We start from the raw sequence: 19,174 nt of genomic DNA, 5'->3' as shown, positions 1-19,174 counted from the left end.
TTATATCATTTCTTTTGCATGTAAGTCATATGCTGCCTGTACTTTTGAATTGTTTAATATTTTTCTGCATGTAAATCCTAAGTTCTCAATTCTTGGTTGAAAGTAAGAACATAACCAAAGGATGAATGATCTCACTGATAAGCGGATGATGACACACAATGGGGGGAGAGGAGGGCAAGAATGGAGGAAGGAGGGACTGTATAGAGGGAAAATAGGGGTGGGAGGGGTGGGGAGGAGGAAAAAATAACAGAATGAATCAAACACTATTAACCGATGTAAATGTATGATTACACAAATGGAATGCCTCTATTTCATGTACAGAGAAAAAAGATGTATCCCATTTGTTTACAATAAAAATAAATTAAAAAAAGAAAGAACATATGCAAAAAGTACTTATATCTGTGCTTAAACTAAGCAAATAATAAATCTTTTATAAGAATTTTTTTAGTTTTTTTTTCACATATATTTTAGAAGATGCTACAAACTTCAGGAACACCTTTTTGTGGATTATATCACATCTGTAGCTAAAACACAATAACAACTTTTTGTCTTAATCCTTATTAAGCTGGGTCGATGACATGTTATAAACTGAGTATTCTGGTATTCCAATGTTGATCTATACAACAGCAATTGAGGAAAATCATTTATATGTTCTCACTTCAACAACGTATGAACTTTTCGGCTTGTAACTCAATATTCAAATTTCCTTGTTATCTTGGGAAAAGTTCCTAATCTTGGCCTAGATTAAGAATCTATGGCACAGGCCATGATTATATTGTTCTCTTCTCTCATCTGCTCCTATTCCTTCACCTCTCATCTTGGGTGAATCCTTGGACTGACCATGCAAAACACCTATGCCTTCATGTTAGTGTAGTCCCTCCCGTGATCTCATAATTCACTTTTTTCTGCATTTGACTTTAGAAATGCAAAGGTTAACACTAGGTTACTATGTTGACAAGTTGATCTTACTTATAAGAGAGTATAAAACTAAATAAATTTTTCCTAATAAAGATATGACTTTTACTTACAGCAAGGAAGTCAAGAATAATAACAAAAAGCATGTTTCTAAGAAAAAAGAAACAGAAAAATATGGCCCAGAAATGAATATACCAAAAACAGAGCACCTTTTTTCACTGGTTAGCTTTTTTCTTTTCTTTTTAATATAATAAACTTGGGGTGATTTATGAAATATTACATAACTCACACCAAAGTTAAAATAATGGTGCTTAGGAGAGAGTATATTTAAATTTGTTCTCAGAAGTGAAAAAGAATCTCAATACACATGCAAATGCAGAAATATTTAAATATGGATAAAATACAATTCAAATAAAAGTTATGATCACTAATGTTATGATTTGAATGCGTTCCCCAAAGTTCATTTGTTGTACTGTTAATCCCAATGCAACAGTGTTGAGAGATGGAACTTCAAGAGGTGAAGAGGTCACCCTCATGAATGGATTAATGTTGTTATTGCAGGAGTGGGTTTGTTGAAAAAGCAATTTCAGCCTCCTCTTGTTCTCTCTTGACCTCTCTTTGCCCCCGCTCCCATGGGCAAACATAGCAAGGAGGCACTAGTCAGATGCTGGCCCCCTAATCTTGGACTTTCCAGCATCCAGAACCATAAACCAATACATTTCTGCTCATTATAAAGTACCCTGTATCTGGGTGTTCTGTTATGGCAACATAAAACTAACTTAGACAACTAAATTTGAAATATATTTATCTATTACATGAAATTTATCAATTATTAAATGGCAGTTATTTATTTTAGGTTGTACATATAAATTTTATTTGTCATCAATGTCTAAAGTTATATCTATAAATCAGAAATACTGCTTAAGATCTATACAAGTCATTTTACAAAACTACAAGATATTTTTCCTGTATTTATAAAACTTGGTGTTTAATAACTTATTACACATATAAAATAAATAAAAAGAGTAAAAAGAAAAAGTTATAGATCAGAAGGAACTTCTGTTTTCCAAGAATTTCCAGATTCTTGGTTAAAAATTACACCAGAATATCGATTCTAAGGAAAAAAATTATTGCAGTTTTAAAAGTTATTAGGTTTTGTTCCTTTGTTGCTTTTGTTTTTAAATATAGTTTTGCCAAATCAAAGACACAAGAAACAATCTCAAGCAACCAAAACTTAATTGTTTAAATATTAAACAGCATTTGTTAAATTAAATAACACATTCCAACTGGGGCCATATGATTATGAAAGAATTATACTTTGGTGCAACATGTTCTTCCTCTTAAAAAAACCTAAGAAATGGATGCTATATAATTTCCTTTATTCCAAAAAACAAACTACAAAATGCAATCTTGTAAATCTTAGGTTAAATTCAGCGCTAAACATGATTATGTTCTGGTTCTTTATACTAAATCTTCATTAATTATAATCTATATTCTTTTCAAAAGAATGATAAAGGTTTATTTTAGGCAAATAATTTATTTCAAAAGATGGCTCAAAATTCATACTTTAGAAAAGTCTTCCTTATTTGCTTTATTATTTAATTCACATTTTAATAATTTAAATTCCAATTATTATTGCCAAGATATTATAGGCAATTTTACATCCCATTAACCTTGCTTTGTTTTAATTATAAAGATCCTTTGTTAGATTCCTTTAAATGATCCAGTTTATAATTTCAGCCTGTCCTGGGGAGTATTTTAATTCAGCTGCACATTCATCAACTGTTTTTGTCCTGTTAATTGTAGACAACTGCACAATTGCTTTCTCCAGCTATGATTGATGAACTGTATTCACAAGTGTAGCTGTTAAGTAGGATAAACATTTATAACAATTTCCACTTAAAGATTTTTATCTTCATTCCCACAAGGACAAATTAAAGACTGATATTCTAACAACCAAGGAAAAGCATTTTTTTTTCATGTCTCATTTTAAACCAATTGAAAAAGTTAAGGAATATGTTATCTGTCCATGCAAATAAGATAAAAGTATGTGTAAAGTATGTAATTTGTATGTAGCACATAGTAGGCACCAACAAATAGTAGCCAGAAAAACAGTAATGTGTATTTTCTGTAAATGGATCCCAACTGTCTATACATGATAACTTTTTCAACCAGAATTCACTGGATTTGTGAAAGCAAAAGATCTAAATTAAAAATAAATGACCCAAACTAAAGGCGAGAGAGAAATTCTGAATATATTCTATATGTAACAAAATACTTTCTGACTTAAGTGCCTGTTCCTCACAGCAGCTGTAATAAATGACATATGTATTATTTTGAACCTTTTGAGAAGCTAGGTGAGAAAGATGCTATAATATTTTTATTTCCCGTGAAATAATGTCATGGGAAGATCATGTTAAATGCTAGATTCTAAGAGTTTATCAATGAGAGAGCAGATATTTGAACTCAGCACAAATAACACACATATGCTACATATTATACTACGCACTGTGAAAACAGTCATAAAAATACACTGCAAGTACTTCTATAAAGAAGCACTACATGGGACTGGGGCTGTGGCTTGGTGGTAGAGCACCTGCCTGGCATGCATGAGGCACTGGGTTCCATTCTCAGCATCACATATAAATAAATGAATAAAAGTCCATCAACAACTAAAAAAATATATAAATAATTTAAAAAAAGAAGTACTATAAAAAATGAATCGGTGCCAATGTCATGCTATCTTGAATACTACCTGGTTGGAAATGGAGGTGCTGGAAGATACCTACTCTGGATTAGTGTGGGGAGGGCAGGGATCCGCTGAAGAGACAGTGTTCACTATAGTGAGAGAAATGAATGTGTTAAAGTATACACCTATCCTTCCTGTACTGTGGACTTCTGGGGAAAACAACACCATCAAAAATATCAACCTCTTTTTGTTCACCCAAACCATCCTGCAATCCTTCATGGTATCCTTAGTCTTTTTGATCCTGTGCTTTTCTATATTGGCTATTTTCAATATTTTCCACTTTATTCACTCTCTTCTCACACAACATACACCTCTTCCAATTTCCTTCATTCTCAGCAAATTACTGACCTTGTCACTTCATAGAAAAAGTACAAGATAAAATGAGAATTCTGCTGAGCCCTGCCACCAATTTAAATATGTCATGTCTTAGTGTTCTTCCATGAAAGACCAATTCTCTCACCTTAGTTCATCAGAGACTTTACTCTTTCAATATTGTCTTCTTCCCCTTCTACCATATTTGTTTCTTTCCATCAACATTAAATATACTCAAATCCTTCCTTCTAAAAAATAAACTATTCCTCCAAAATTAAACTATATTTACCTCCAGCAACCACAGTATCTTTCTCCTTCTTGGCCAGACTTCTTTATAGAAGAAATACTTGCCATCTGTATGTTATCTCTCACTGCCTCCTTTATCATACATCCCACTCACTCCTCAAATCACATGACCTAGCTTCTGTCCCCACTACTCTAGGTAAACCACTGCTTTCTCAAAAAATATCTCCCTTAGTTACGGAATCTCATAGCACCCTCTATTAAAATTATACCCTATGTACACAGTAGAAGACAGCTGCCCCACTAGACTGTAAGCTCCAGTAGGGTAGAGCTTGAGTCCATACTCAGTATCAATAACACACAGGTACCCATCAGTGTAAGTATAGATGGAATCACAATTACTCTCCTTCATTGAAAACATTGGTCCTTTTAATTCTACTAAATCATCATTTTCTTTATTCCTTCAGTAAAGATTTGTGATTGCTAGCTAGATACTAGGTACTACTTCAGACTCCAAAAATGTAGTAGCAAATAAAATAGTGAATAAGGTGCAAGTTCTTAAGAAAATACATTTAAGTGGGGGAGACAGATGTAAACAAGTAAACAAAGGAGATAATTTGAGATAATGTTATTAAACCATTAAAACGAAGGCATGCCACAGTGGTTCAAGAAGACTGCCAGGGGAGCCTCTGTGAGAGGGTGTTATTGAAGGTGATTCCTGTAATACAAGAACAGCCAAACACATGTAGATGGGAAAGAGTTACCAGCAGACACAGCAGTGAATGCTTGACCCTACGTTTTCTACTCATTTTACTCACTCTCCCTGAGCATCATATCTATTTCCATCATAACTTAACAAGAACAAGCTGGAATCTCCTAAATCAAAAACTCCATTCTAGTTCTCCTTTTGGAGAGCTCAAGATCCAACTGCTATGGTGTCTATTTAAATAACCTCTGTAATTAGACATTTCACAGGTGCTACAAGTACAATGTACCACAAAGTGAAAACACCTCCAACCCAACTCATGGTTCTTCTCTTGTCATGTTTTAGCTAAGTAAACTATATTTATATTATAAGATAACTAGCTCCAAAAGCCAGAAATTAAGTTATCCTTGATTTTTTCTATTCTTTCTTTAATCAGAAGCCTTACAGATTTTAATTTCCAAAAAATGCTTCAAATTCATTCATGTTTTTGACCCTTATAGTTACTATTGGTCCATGACACTATCACAGAATGACTTAAACCTCACATAGTCATGGATCCCCAAAATCCATTCACCAAACTGCAGGCTATGCCTAACCTTTTCAATTACTCCCTAGCACTCTTTGCACAGTTTACAAATGCTTTCATGGCGTGACCTTTGCCAATGACCCTTTCCCTGAAGGTACTACTCTTGTCTCCATGTGTCCAGTGTACAACATGCACTTAAATAGATACTGGCTGACATAATACATTTGCAGTAACATACTTTGAAATCTCTTGCCTTCAGGTCTTCGCACTATACCATTTCCTCTGCTTAGAATTTTAATTCTCTGTTTTATTTGTTTTTTCCCAACTGGCTATCTCCTAATCATGTTCTAGGACTTATCTAAGATGGCATTCCATTTTGGTTGCACAGTTTTTTAAAACCCTTAAACCCTTAAACTCTACCCTCCATCCACCATCCAGACTAGGTCAGTGGCCCTACTATTTACACCAACACCTGTATCATCTTTATCACAGCATGCTTGCATTATTTAATGTGTTTGTCCAGTGTTTGTTTTCCCCGCAAACTCAGAATTATGCCTGTCTTATCACTTTTGTACTTGTCTCTTATAAACAGTATTTGACATATAGTGGGTGCTGAGTAGATATTTTCTCATGAATATATGATTTGATCTTAAAAAGTTTATAGCTATTTGTGTATGAACTTTTATTCTCAAAAATCTTATTCTAATCTTCTCAAGGAACAGTTGCTATGAAAAATGGAAAAAAAGGCAACACAATTTTACTGAAGGAATATACCATGTTGTGATTCCTTCCACTGCCTATCAAGGTCACCTTATGTCCTTTAAAGTCTAAATTACAATATATTCAGGAGAGCCCTGCCACAGTGTTTTAATTTGGGCTTCTTTTATTTCTACCTGAACTATGTATATACTGATAACAATTGCAAAATTCCTCATTTAGAATCTTCGGGATCTACTTTTTTCAAGCAATTTACTTCAAAGTCATTTGAAGTAAATGCTCCTTCTCACTTTTTGATACCATCTCTGAACATGAATGGATTAAAATTATATTCACTCCTAAGTGATCACACTCAAGTGTAGTATAGATTTATGAGACATTTCAGTACCTTCAACTTCAGATATCCCTCTTCTCAAGATAAAGCCTTTCTTAAAAAAGAGTCATTTTGAAGTACCATGTCAATATGAGAATTCTATAACTATAGCAGTGTAACTAAGATTTCCTCCAATTCTTCAGACCTGGAACTTTCCTGTGTACCTTAAGGGATCAAAATATTCCTTCTTATGTGTGTCAAAACTCATACTGAACAATGAGTTCTGGGTTGCAAAAGAGGATTTACTTTTTTGCAACTGTCTATGAGTCTTTGTTCACCAGTTAAACAAAAACATATAAAACAATGCCATGGAACATAAATTAGGATGATACGAAGAACATTATGGTGAGCATTTTTAATTTATAAATTTAAAATAAACTTTATATCTATTTTCTCCACTTATAACTCCTTTCCTAATATAAAACAAACCCGAACACTACCACCGAACAATAAAACTGTATCAGAAGCATAATACCTCTGATAGTAGCAAATTTTCTACCACCTCTTTTTCTAGTCGATAATTTTATTTTAATTTAAGTACTGGAGGTTTGATTCTCTTAACTCTTAGACAAGTTAACGATGGTAAGATAATTTTTTCTTTCACTCACAAATAAAATAATGGCAAATTAGCATATATATATGTGAATTCAGAGTTATTTCTAAAACTGACATAACAATGATGAGCTTTGGGGAATTTTTTTCTATCTTCTTATTGTTTGAAAATAGATAATAATTATTACCAATTCTTTTCATGAGATTTCATGAGAAATAGTGAGTGGTATTGTGAATAATCTATTTGTGTTATAAAAGTTTTTCCTGCATCTTTTATATTGTGATAAGTGTAAAATTTATTTTAACTTTTAGACCTGTATTATTGTGACAAAGATGATTTTGTCATGTATCAAGGTGAGGAATATACAATAGTTGAGTTATTATAAAAATGGAGGCAATTTCTCAGAATATAGGACCACATAGGAAGAAAAATGAATAATATTTAGTGACATTTTAAAATTGGGTTTCTGTGCCATACATAAACTATTTTTCAAGGAATATTTTTCATGACACCCTCCTTGAAGAAAAAGATGTTTTACATATAACAAATTTCATTCCCTTATCAGTAAAATAAGTTTAGTTGCACATAAGAAATGAATAGGTTATACCAAATTCTCAGTAATTACTTTGCATAGAGTGTACGATATCATACAAGATATTCAAGTTGTAAAGGATGCAGGTCTTGGGGTGACAGAAACCATGCATGGTGCCCAGGGTGACAACTACATCTGTCTTACCATGTCTACTTACCATAAAATATTGCAAACATCATAGTGAAAACTACTAAATACAAAGCAATAAATACAGCAATGGTTTCAAACATAATTTTACATAGAGCATCACTTAACGATGGTAGGTATCAATTCCTAACCAAGACCTATACTTTTTACATTTAATATCCTTCACATTTTCCACTGGGTGCTGCATGCATGATATGCTCAGATAAAACTGCGTCACATAAAATGGTAAGAGACTGAGGGATGAACACTGAGCATAGCTCTGAAAACAGATGGGGTGGCAGATGGGCCTGCAGATTGAATTCACTTGATCTGTGTAAAACAACTTTACTACTCAGTAAGATATGGCTCAGATCTCACAGAAACCTTACAAAGTTCATCTCTTTATTTCATATATGCCTTTTTAATCCAAAAATAAATATGTTTAACATTTTAAACCTTGTTAACGTAAAGTTTAAGCACTGGTGTAATAAGCTGTTTAACTAAAAAGATATTTTCTTACATATTTTTGGAACAGATGGTAAGAAAGAGGAGTTGCCCAGTGGAATAAACTGAAAACTGACTAGTTGTTCAAAAAATTGTAAAATTAATTACCTTCCTTCATTGATGAGTTCAATAAATGCAAGTCCTGCATTCTTCTGAATAGAATTCTGCCATTCCTAAAAGGAGAAACCAAAACAAATGTAAGAAAAATGAACATGTAAGTGAAAGTATCATCTAGTTTAAAGATAATATTGATGTTATTAATACTTCCACATTATATTGTTTCTGATTGTCTTTATAAGATTTTAACAAATGTAATTTTGTAAGAAAACAAATTCTAAAATTTAGCTTTGTAGTACATAGTTTAAATGGTATTTCTAAGTTCCCAGAAAAATTCAGGCTTGATGCAGAGAAGGAAAGTGAGATTGCAGGTACAGAGAGGGGTCTCAGCACAAAGTGTCCTTCCAATACAGTCCAAATGACCAGAAGTGACCTAATGTGACTACACAGGACTAGAAATTTTCAGGATAGAAAACTTCAGTCTTTAATTAGAGGTTTCCCTTTAAAATTACAAAACAAAAATTAGAAATATAAACTCTACATTTAGATTGACTTGGAAACGAAATATTTTAGTTATATGTATGTTCTAAATGATTGAAACCCACATAGAAAAAAGTCATAAATTATTTTAGAACTTGAAATCAAAATATACACTTCATATTAAAACTATAATTAAATTAAATGTATTGCATTCTCTCTATGCTAATTTAGAATACATTTAGGAATCTGGCAGTTTCACAGGGTCAAAGTCATCATTAGGAACATAAATGATTACTACATAATGTTGCAGATTAGGGAAGCATATTGCTCATTTTTTACACTTTCTATGGCAAACGATATAATTTAAGCATCTATTTTGCTTATTCATTTATTCAAATAATTTCAACTTTATAAAACATAGCTGATAAGTAGTGCTTTTTGATTAAAATTTATATCCTTTGTACAACTAAATACTCCTCTAACTACCCAATACATACACACATACATATAATATCCCTAATAATAACACATATATATATAAGTCCCTATTACTTCACTCATCCATAGATTCCTCTACTCCCACTGTTTATTTTCTTTCTTTTTTTTTTTTTTGGTATGATTTTTAAACAGTAAAATGTACTCTCATTAAATGTGAATTTGATGACTTTCAAAATACATGCAAATATATCCATCCATTGCTACAGGTTCAATAGTTTGCCCCAAAAAGATATGTTGGAGTTCTCTCTCCATTTACTAAATGTTCTGGCCACAGTTGTCCTATCATAAATTTAGCTTTACAAAAATTAATCTGGCAAGAATGGAGGAAGGAGGGACTGTATAGAGGGAAAAGAGGGGTGGGAGGGGTGGGGGGGAGAAAAAAATAACAGAATGAAGCAAAAACTATTACCCTAGGTAAATGTATGATTACACGAATGGTATGCCTCTACTTCATGTACAGAGAAACAAGATGTATCCCATTTGTTTACAATAAAAATGAATTTTAAAAAATTTAATCTGTTTGTCAACCCTTCATTTTACTCCTGATCACATTCCTTTGTCTTTGCACATATGTCTTTGCACATATGTCTTTGCACATATGCTGAATAAATGTGGCACCCCAAAGTACAAATTTGAATGCACAAATATTCTCTGCTCTAATGAAATGTGTGAAGAACTATAGAAGGAACAAATCAGGAATCTACATTTCTCAAGGAGAGAGAATCAACAACTTGGGAAAAGAGATATGGAAGCCCGGAGACAGTTCATGATCACTGGGTTCTGGCTACCATAAACATCTAAGTACAAAGTGCCCAAATAACAATATTGCTATTCCATTTAACAGAATTTATTTAAACTTTCTAGTCATTGCTATCAATAACAACCGAAGGGGGCTACTTTTCCAAATTATAACATAATGACAGATTATCATGCTCTTAGATATTACCACAATATATACTGTCTTTGTTGCCAGCCAAGAGCCTACAAAATTTGCAGATTTCTCAAGAGTACTTGACATTTATTGTGTTATTAACTTACAGAGAAAATTGATTCTACGTAAGAAGAACCATACCACTATGAAGAATAGATTCTTATAGACTTGGCTTTTTATATGATATTATTGTAACACTATGGATCTTCTATCTGTATAACCTGCTACAAGGAATAAAAGTTTCAATGATGTTTCAGAGTACATATCCCATAGTACATATCCCATCGTTCTAACACACTCCTAATAACAGCAGTCTAAAAACAGAGCAAAATATTTTTAAAACTCTGTTGAGATCAAACTAAATATATCTGCAATCTACATATAGCCAATGAGATGCTAATTCACAACTTTTGATATGAGAACAGCAGAAATAAGTCTGAGCTAAGATATGGTCATTAAAGGATAAAAGAGTCAATAAAGTATATAATCATAAGACTTTTTAAAATAAATCTGTGTTTTAGAGTAGTATTTTTTTTTTTTAAATTTTTGAGCAACAGGAAAGAGTAGCAGTTTATTTTACAAGACTTTCCAGAAAGGAAAAAACAGGAGTGCGAGATAGTACTTTGCATAGGGAAATGGAAAATAAGAGACATTGCAAAGAGATGCCAGGACTAGATAAGAATTTAGATTTAGGGCTGGAGTACAAGAGCAGAATCAAGTAAGTTTATTAAGTTTTCAGTGTGTTTGAGTAGGAGAATGGTATATTATTATGAAAATATTTAAGAAGGATACACTTTTGGGGAAAATCATAAACAATGTTGTCTTCAGTTAACATTTGTTGGATATAGAGGGATGCTGATATATCAAAAAGGAATGTGGGACCTGAAATTATTTATATATAAATATTAATTCATGCATGGCATAAGGGGAGAATCTCCTAAGAAGAATAAACACTAAGAGGATCAAAAGATCTAGGCTGAGTCTTGGCAGCATCCACAATTTTACGATACAAAAAGAAGCATTTGAAAGAAACAGTAAAATAACTATCAAAATTTAAGAACAGAAGCGGGATATATTGCATTATTCAAAAGAAAACAGTCTATATATATACAGTAGCTCAGAAAAACAAAAAGATAAAGGACGCTTTAATCAGAAATATTACTTTCAAAGTCATTACCTGGAGTCCTGTTGGCAAACTGACATGAAAGATACAGACCAAAATGATAGTAAAAAGATACTGATGGTATGTGTGGGGAGAAGAGGAAAATGAGAAACAATTAAAAAAAACCAGAAATGTTTGCATTAGCCAAGTTTCAGATATATGAAGATATCAAAAAAAAAAAAAAAGCTTTGGGAAAAAAGATGAAAATATCTCCCAGGAAACAGAACAAAAGGACACTGAGATGCAATTAAAAGACAGCAATGGAAAACAAAAGAGATAAGGAAATTAGGAAACCGAAGGTTCTTCCTTTGAATGGCTAGCACCCACTGAGTAGGAATTTTGGTTTAAGAGTAAATAAGATATATGGAAGATAGGAAATTTATCAGAGAAATTCCATTTCTTTTCCAGAAATTAAATATATGACATAATTTTTTCACATAAAATTATAGGCTCTCGGGGTTAAAAAAAGAGGCTAACCGGAAAAAAAGAAAGTTTATACAAATAATCAGGAATCAGACACAAAAAAGGAAGGCAGAAGAAAGCAATGCCTTCAGAATTATGAAGAGCATAATACTCAGAAAGTATATGGGGCTAAACTATCAAAATTATAGATAGAATGATCACTTTTTTTTGCGGGGGGGGATTGGTCCATGAAAAGCGCAGCAGAACTGATGTATGTTTCCTCCAGGAAAAAGTTGAAAAAGACGTTGTGGCTTCCGACTCTCTTCTCTCTTGGTTCACCTGCTCTGTGGGAAGCTGGCTGCTGTGTCATGAGGCCACTCACACAGCCCTGAAGAGAGGCCCATGTGAGGAGGATCTGAGATGACTTCTTCCAACAGCCAGCAAAGCACTGACGTCTCCTGCCCACAGCCAGGACCCCATCTGCCTGTGGCTCTGCCTGAGGAGACACTGAGCACCCGAGCAACCCTGGACTCCTGAAATGTGGACACTGAGGGACATGCTGCGTGAGTGCTGCTCTAAGCTGCCTCGTTCAGGGGAGATTTGTTATGCAGCAGGGAAAACTAATACACCTCCCATGCACTGATCCACGCAATGATCACTTTTTCAGACACAAATAAAAATGTTTTCTTCATCCACTTTCTTTCATGAACTTACTTAAGGAATGCTCTGCAAAATAAGTGTGTATATCAAATAGAACAGACAATATTATATTGTGACACCCTTCACATCTCAGGGGCTTAAAAAACAAAGGTTAATTTTATATTCAGGTTTTATGTACATTACCTGTGTTTTGTTCTTTATCATCATTAATCTCATTCTGGGGGCCAGAATGGCAATGTAGCCACTGTCTGGAACATTGCTGGCAACCAAGATGAAGAAAAAGCATGGTTTTAATCATGCACGGACACTTGCAGCCTCTGCACATAAGTAGTACATATCACTCTGGCCAGCATATCGGTGGCCACAAACTAGCGTTACCAAGCCCAAACTCCCTGGAGCAGGGCAGTTCTAACCTACCCAGAACTCACAAGAAGTGAAAGAATCAAACATATGTGACCACGTCTAGCTATTACTAAAAGGGAAAATCAGAAAGAGGTAGACAGAGATCTAAGAAACACTGGACTGACCACAGGAGAGAGGCAATGGTAATTCTCCCAACAAGGGTCAATGGAAGTATCAAGATGAAAGCTGAGCAGAGGCTCAGAGAATATTTTAAGTGCACTGTATTTAGAGTAGATTTTTAGTTCTATTGAAAAGGTTGGGAAACTTTAAGTATAGGTATGCAGAAAACAATGAATTAACCAAAAGCAAAAAGGGAATTCCAAGAGAAGAGTTTTTTTTAAGGAAGAAAATAGTGAAGTTATAAATGATATTCACAAAGAACATTTATGCCCTCCAAAATTGTGATACAACTCTAGTGGGAAAAACACAGTGGGGTGTGAGGTAAACTGGAGAGATTTGGTTAAAAGATAAAAATTCCAGTTAGATAAGAGGGAAAGTTCATGCAATCTATTGTACAGCATGATGACTATAGTTAATAATATATTGTATTCCTTTTTAATACGTTGTATTCTTGAAAAAATGCCCATAAAGTATTTCACCACAAAAATGATGACAGGTGCTGAATACATTAGCTACATTTACTCATTCTATAATGCATGTGTAATTCAAAACATCATGTGTTATGTAGTAAATACACAGAATTCATTTGTCAATTTAAAAATTAAAAAAGAAAATTTTAAAAAGATCATTGTGATGCTTTTTTTTCCTTCCATAATTTGTCAACTGGCAGGCAATATAACTCCTGAATTTGTCTGATGACAATGTAAAGCTATTGATAGGTTTAGTATTTGAGTTCAGCGGCTTTCCCAAAATGCCTGACATTCTAGCACTACTCCCTCTCCCAAGTTTCCTTCCAAAGAGTAGTCCACATAAGAGTGGCTGGCAGAAGTCTTCTTGCCTGAGAGAATCTTCTTGAATCTTTTTGTGAGTGTTAGCCTGTGAGACTTTCTCATTTTCTTCCCCATTATTTCCAGACTTTTTAAATATAAGCATTAGATATCCATCACTCCATTTGTTTGTATCTTGTTACACACTGTCAACTTCCCCACCTGTCAGGATGGTCAGGGATGAAGACAATAACGGCAGTCTCTGGGTTGGTGGATGGAATGCTGCGGATGAAAGGTGGCCTGAACTGGGCTTGTAAATGAAACGAACTGAGGAAGAGAATGCAGTAACTGGGGTGTACAACTGCCAAAATTTGGTGATGAAACTAAGTATAGGCATGCAGAAAACAATGAACTAACCAAAAGCAAAAAGGCAATTCCAAGAGAAGATTTTTTTTTTTAAAGGAAGAAAAGTAATGGCACAGATTTGGCGATGAAAACAAAGGAAAGAATGGGACGGGAGGTTGAGAGAAAGAAATGACCAATTTCCTAAAATGAAGTGACTTAAATATGCAGTAGACTCTAGGAAGGAAAGAGACAAAGAGACATCAGTTATTACAGATAAACTGATATGGAAATCTTGAAGAAGGTACAAGAGAATGGGGTGTACTGAAAAGGGACAGGGGCAGTTATTTCTTCAGAGAAAAGAATTAGAAATACATGTAGATGAAGTTTTCTGTTATTTGTTCATATTAGTTTGGTTAGTACTCATGAAGGAATCTAGACCAAAGTGAAAAGGTTATAGACTTTACTGTACTCTTTTCTAGAAAACTGTAAACTCCTGGATCTTATTTGTCTTGGTATTTTGAACTGGAGAGGTACGTGATCTCAAATGTTGGTATAGTTTTAATTTTTAGCACGTGCTACAGAATGAGAAAACTTTATATTGAATAAATATTAATTAGTAATTTGTTGGTAAGCAGAAATCAATATATAGCTTATACTCATTATTAGCAGAGATATGAGGCCAGGTGATAAGTAATGAAACCTCTTAGGACGTTCATATCAGAGATGATCATGCCTGCACTCCTGTCCTTAGACACAGGGTTTTAAAAGAACATAAGTTGAATTACCACTATTTCTAACATGGGAGTTTAAGAATAGACAGTTATATACTTGTATTATATCTCTGCAACCTCAGTTTATTCTTTACACACATTTTGTGTACATTATATGACTAGAGTTTAAGTAGTGAATCTTTAAAGGAAAATTCATGTTTTATTTATCTTGGTTGATAACAATGCCACAGGAAATCAACTATAATTTTCACAGTGTGTAACTACACTACAGCACTAAGGCTACAAGAATTCACTATCAAGAATTTTAGTGACATTAATGGAAAATATAAAAACATTCTTATTTATAAATTTTAAGGAATGTTATATTCTGTTGTGCCCTTTTCTCCTAGGTTCTATTAGCTGCTTGCCAAACATGAATATTTTTTCTCTATCACACATTACTAGGTTACACTTTCATGTGATAGGCTGTGAGTATAAGGACAGTTTTGCAGGTCTTGATCTGAATTAATGATCAAAGTAAATTTCACATAATTCTAAGAGTATAACTCAGTTTCTGAACGTTTTCAAAATTACTCATCAAGTATAATTCCCAATTTGCATAATTTCAATTTATCAAGTCAATGTCTGTTAACTATATAAACTACTATTAACAATCTGTAAGGTCACAAATGTTACTACTTCTCTGAAGAAAGGGAATTTAATGTTTTTGGTTTTAAAATTTGGGTACAAGATATTTAATTCTCAGGTAGGTGATACACTAAATCCCAGCAGGTATATATTCATCTCCCTGAAGTCTGAGTTTGGGAGGGACCTCAAAATTTTAAGGAATATCAGAATAATACAGTAAAATGTGAATTTTAAAGTGTGAGTATAAAAAAATTGTGCTTATTCAGGTGGCATATCTTACAGTTTGGGTGACCCTAATAATTCCTTCTTATTTTAGCTCAGCTGTTGTCTCAGTTAAGAAAAAACTGGAGAAGTAATGGCTTAAGCTGTAAAAATAGGCCCAAAACATAAATTTTAAACATCAGTTTCACCAGCTATTTTCTGGTATTTAAAATAACATAAGACATTTTTTGTCAGTTTTCACTATACTGGTGAATTTTAAACAAAAAGATCTCTTAAGGCAATGAAGAGAACCCATGTCTCATTCAACTACATTTAAAAAAAAAATCTATTCAATCTAGTTTTTTTTTCTTTAATTTATTTTATTTATTTATACGTGGTGCTAAGGACCGAACCCAGGGCCTCACACATGCCAGGCAAGTGCTCTACCTCAGAGCCACAACCCCAACCCCTCAACTTAAAGATACTAAATGAGAACGATAAAAAGGACAATAAAATATTTCTCATAAAATAAAGCATGTAGTCTTCTCAGAAAATGTCAGGACTGAATGCGATTTTAAAAGTTTGTTTAATAACTTCTGATAATCACATATGCATAAGTCTAAGGGGAAAAATAGAATGGGAAGGAAAAAGTATCCTAAAAGTATAACATGGTTATTTCATTCTTTGGTTATCCCAAACTACAGATGAATTTTTAGACCACACTCCTATGCAAAAGCATGATAATGTAACAAGAATTTATTGTAGTATCTTAAAGAATGCCATTGAAATCACATTTTAAAACCTTGAAAACAAGTCCAAGTGTGGTGGCACATGCCTATAGTCCCAACTACAAGGCAGGCTGAGGCAAGAGGATCACTTGAGCCAAGAAGTTCAAGGCCAGCTTGAGAAGCATAATGATACCTGTTTCTTACAAAAACAAAAAACTTTGAAAATAGGAATTGAGGTAAAGCCTTGACCATTATTTGCTAATTGTTTAATACCACTTTTTTATTTTTTGTGGTGTTGGAGAACAGAACATAGGGTCCTCACACATGCTAAGCACATGCTCTACCATTGAGTTATATATCCTCAGTCCAATATTACTTCTATTAATCATAGAACATTGCTTCTGAAATAGAATCATTTATACTTTGTACTTAATTATTTATACATATATCCTCGGTAAATCACAAACTCCTTAACAGAGGATCTTTATTCATTTTTTGTACCTATTAAGTAGCACATATCTGGCATATACCATATGTGATCAATGTATTTTTGTAGTTGAGCTGAATTTAGTCCTCCAAAATCTATGGTATCATTTAAATCTGTAGATCTCAATGTTGGCTGAACAAAAAAATCAACCAGGAATTTGTGGGGAAAAAAAAACACCAAAAATATCAAAATAGTCTCTCAGGGCAGGGCCGGATGCTGAACTGTTTTGAGATTCCCAGATGCCTTTAGTGTGAAGTCAGTGCTGAAGACCATCATAAGGTCAGTTTCTCTTCAAAAAAATTACACATATCCAAGCCTTAACATACCTAATTTGCAAGCACATGACAATTCAGTTGTTAAGGAACGACGTGTATATTTTTCTTCAAATTGTTCAACTATTTATACTTTCTAATCATTTGTAAAATAGTACCATATTGCATCCTAATTACATTATAATTCATATGGTGATTAATGGAATATCCACATCTTTATGGCCATTCCTAGGGTCCCTTAAAAAATCCACTCTCATAAATGGTCTTTTTTGTAAGATCCAAAATACCTTATAATGTGCAAAAAAAATAGTAAATTAGGAAACACAATGATTATAATCACTAATACACATTGCTGTCACTTCAGAAACTATTTCTTAAATGTAAATTACTATGTGACTGATTCCAGAAGTTTCAAAATAATTATTAGATAAAATAGTAAAATGGGAAAAACACAAAACTTTTTTAAAAAAAAAAAAAAAGTACACAGCAAAGAAAAGAAGTTGGCTATTTATTATGGTTGCTGAGGCACAAACTATGTCGAGAGTTATAAAACAGGATACAGGTGAACCAGGGAAGAAGACTTTATTCCCTGACATATGGATGTAGAGGAACTGCTTAAAACAAGGTTAATGTATATGCAAGAATACATGTAAAGGGATAATAATAATTTCCCATCATTTAAACAAGGAAAAGCAATGATGGGAAAAAGGGTATGATGAAATCTTAATCTTAAAAAAAATCATTCTAGAAAGTTCTTTTGTCCCCCGAGAGAACACACGCATGCACGCGCGCACACACACACACACACACACACAGAGAGCTACTGAAGAAAATGAACAATCTAACCTTAGCCATCAAATTTCTGTCTGTGTATGGGAACACATTAAACTTAAGGTTTGAATGCCTACAGAGAAGAGCCAAATCTGTTATGTCACATTTTTAAAACTCTTCTACATGGATGCATAAAATTTTCTTAAAATGAAGGACTTTTCAGGGAACTAGATCTGATGTTAAGGACCCTTTGAAACTAAACACTTTGAAGACAAATAAGTTCCAGAAGGATGACAATGAAATCCCTATGTTCTCTTCACAATCACTTTATGGTAGTTAGATTACCTACCAGAAATCTCAGACCAAGAATGTATTTTTTTTTTTCCCATCAGTTTCTCTTCATCTGTGTCAGGTCAATGCACAATTCTCATTTGTTCTTCTTTGTATGCAATTAAATAAACCAACTTAATGTCTTTAGAGACTCAATATATCTTCAAGTTTTTGAAAATATGGAAAATGTTACAAGGGAAAATCTGGGAGGATAAATTGAAATTTTAAGTCTTCTGGAACATTAGAACTTATTTTATATTTTCTATACCCTCAATTTATACTTATCATTAACTCTCACTAAAGAGTAGGCGTGGTCCTTTAAATTTCCAAAGTGAATGTTCATTATAATTGACATGCTCATAAATCTGTGCATTTAGAGTAAAGTTAATAAGTACAAGGATTCACACAAAAAGACTATGCAGAATAGAATAAGAAAAATTATATACAGGAAATGAATAATCAATGAACAGTTAAAACAAAATTACTGGTATGAAGGCCAATCATGGAAATATTACCAAGCAATATGGAAACATATTTAGTTGATTACTAAAGGAAAACAATGTAACATGAATAAAAACATAAGGAGGTTTCTTAGAATTTTAGCAGATTACTAAACTGTTCATAAATTCAACACACAGTATTATAAAACTTCTTATTGATATATATATATATATGTATATTGATAACATATATATTTGGGCTTTTAATAAAGAAAAATGTAGCCTGTTTTACAGGATTATGTTTTCAAAGAGAGTATCTTCTATAACTACTAATACATACAGTGTATACATACTAGCATCCCTCAGTATCAATGGGAGTTTGGTTTTAGGATCTCCCACAAACATTAAAATCTGTAGATATTCAGGTTTCTATATGAAGTGATACTG

General features: G+C 33.1%; 1 protein-coding gene and 1 non-coding gene across 8 annotated transcripts in view; both read right to left on the bottom strand.

Moving 5' to 3' along the window:
* Window positions 1-19,174, bottom strand: part of Nbea (neurobeachin) — a 628,163-nt gene that overhangs the window by 298,969 nt on the left and 310,020 nt on the right. For all 7 annotated transcript variants that reach the window (XM_047553976.1, XM_047553978.1, XM_047553977.1 and 4 more), the window contains one exon: window positions 8,425-8,489. In XM_047553976.1, the coding sequence (XP_047409932.1) occupies window positions 8,425-8,489 (65 nt within the window). The remainder of the gene's footprint in view (window positions 1-8,424; window positions 8,490-19,174) is intronic.
* Window positions 6,719-6,849, bottom strand: LOC124986042 (small nucleolar RNA SNORA40). Its single transcript, XR_007108952.1, has one exon. It is a non-coding gene; the product is annotated as a small nucleolar RNA SNORA40 (small nucleolar RNA).

The sequence above is a fragment of the Sciurus carolinensis genome, chromosome 5 (genome assembly GCF_902686445.1).
Source record: "Sciurus carolinensis chromosome 5, mSciCar1.2, whole genome shotgun sequence".
NCBI lineage: Eukaryota > Metazoa > Chordata > Mammalia > Rodentia > Sciuridae > Sciurus > Sciurus carolinensis.
The sequence above is the reverse complement of the archived record's forward strand: the minus strand, read 5'-3'. Positions and strand labels throughout refer to the sequence as shown.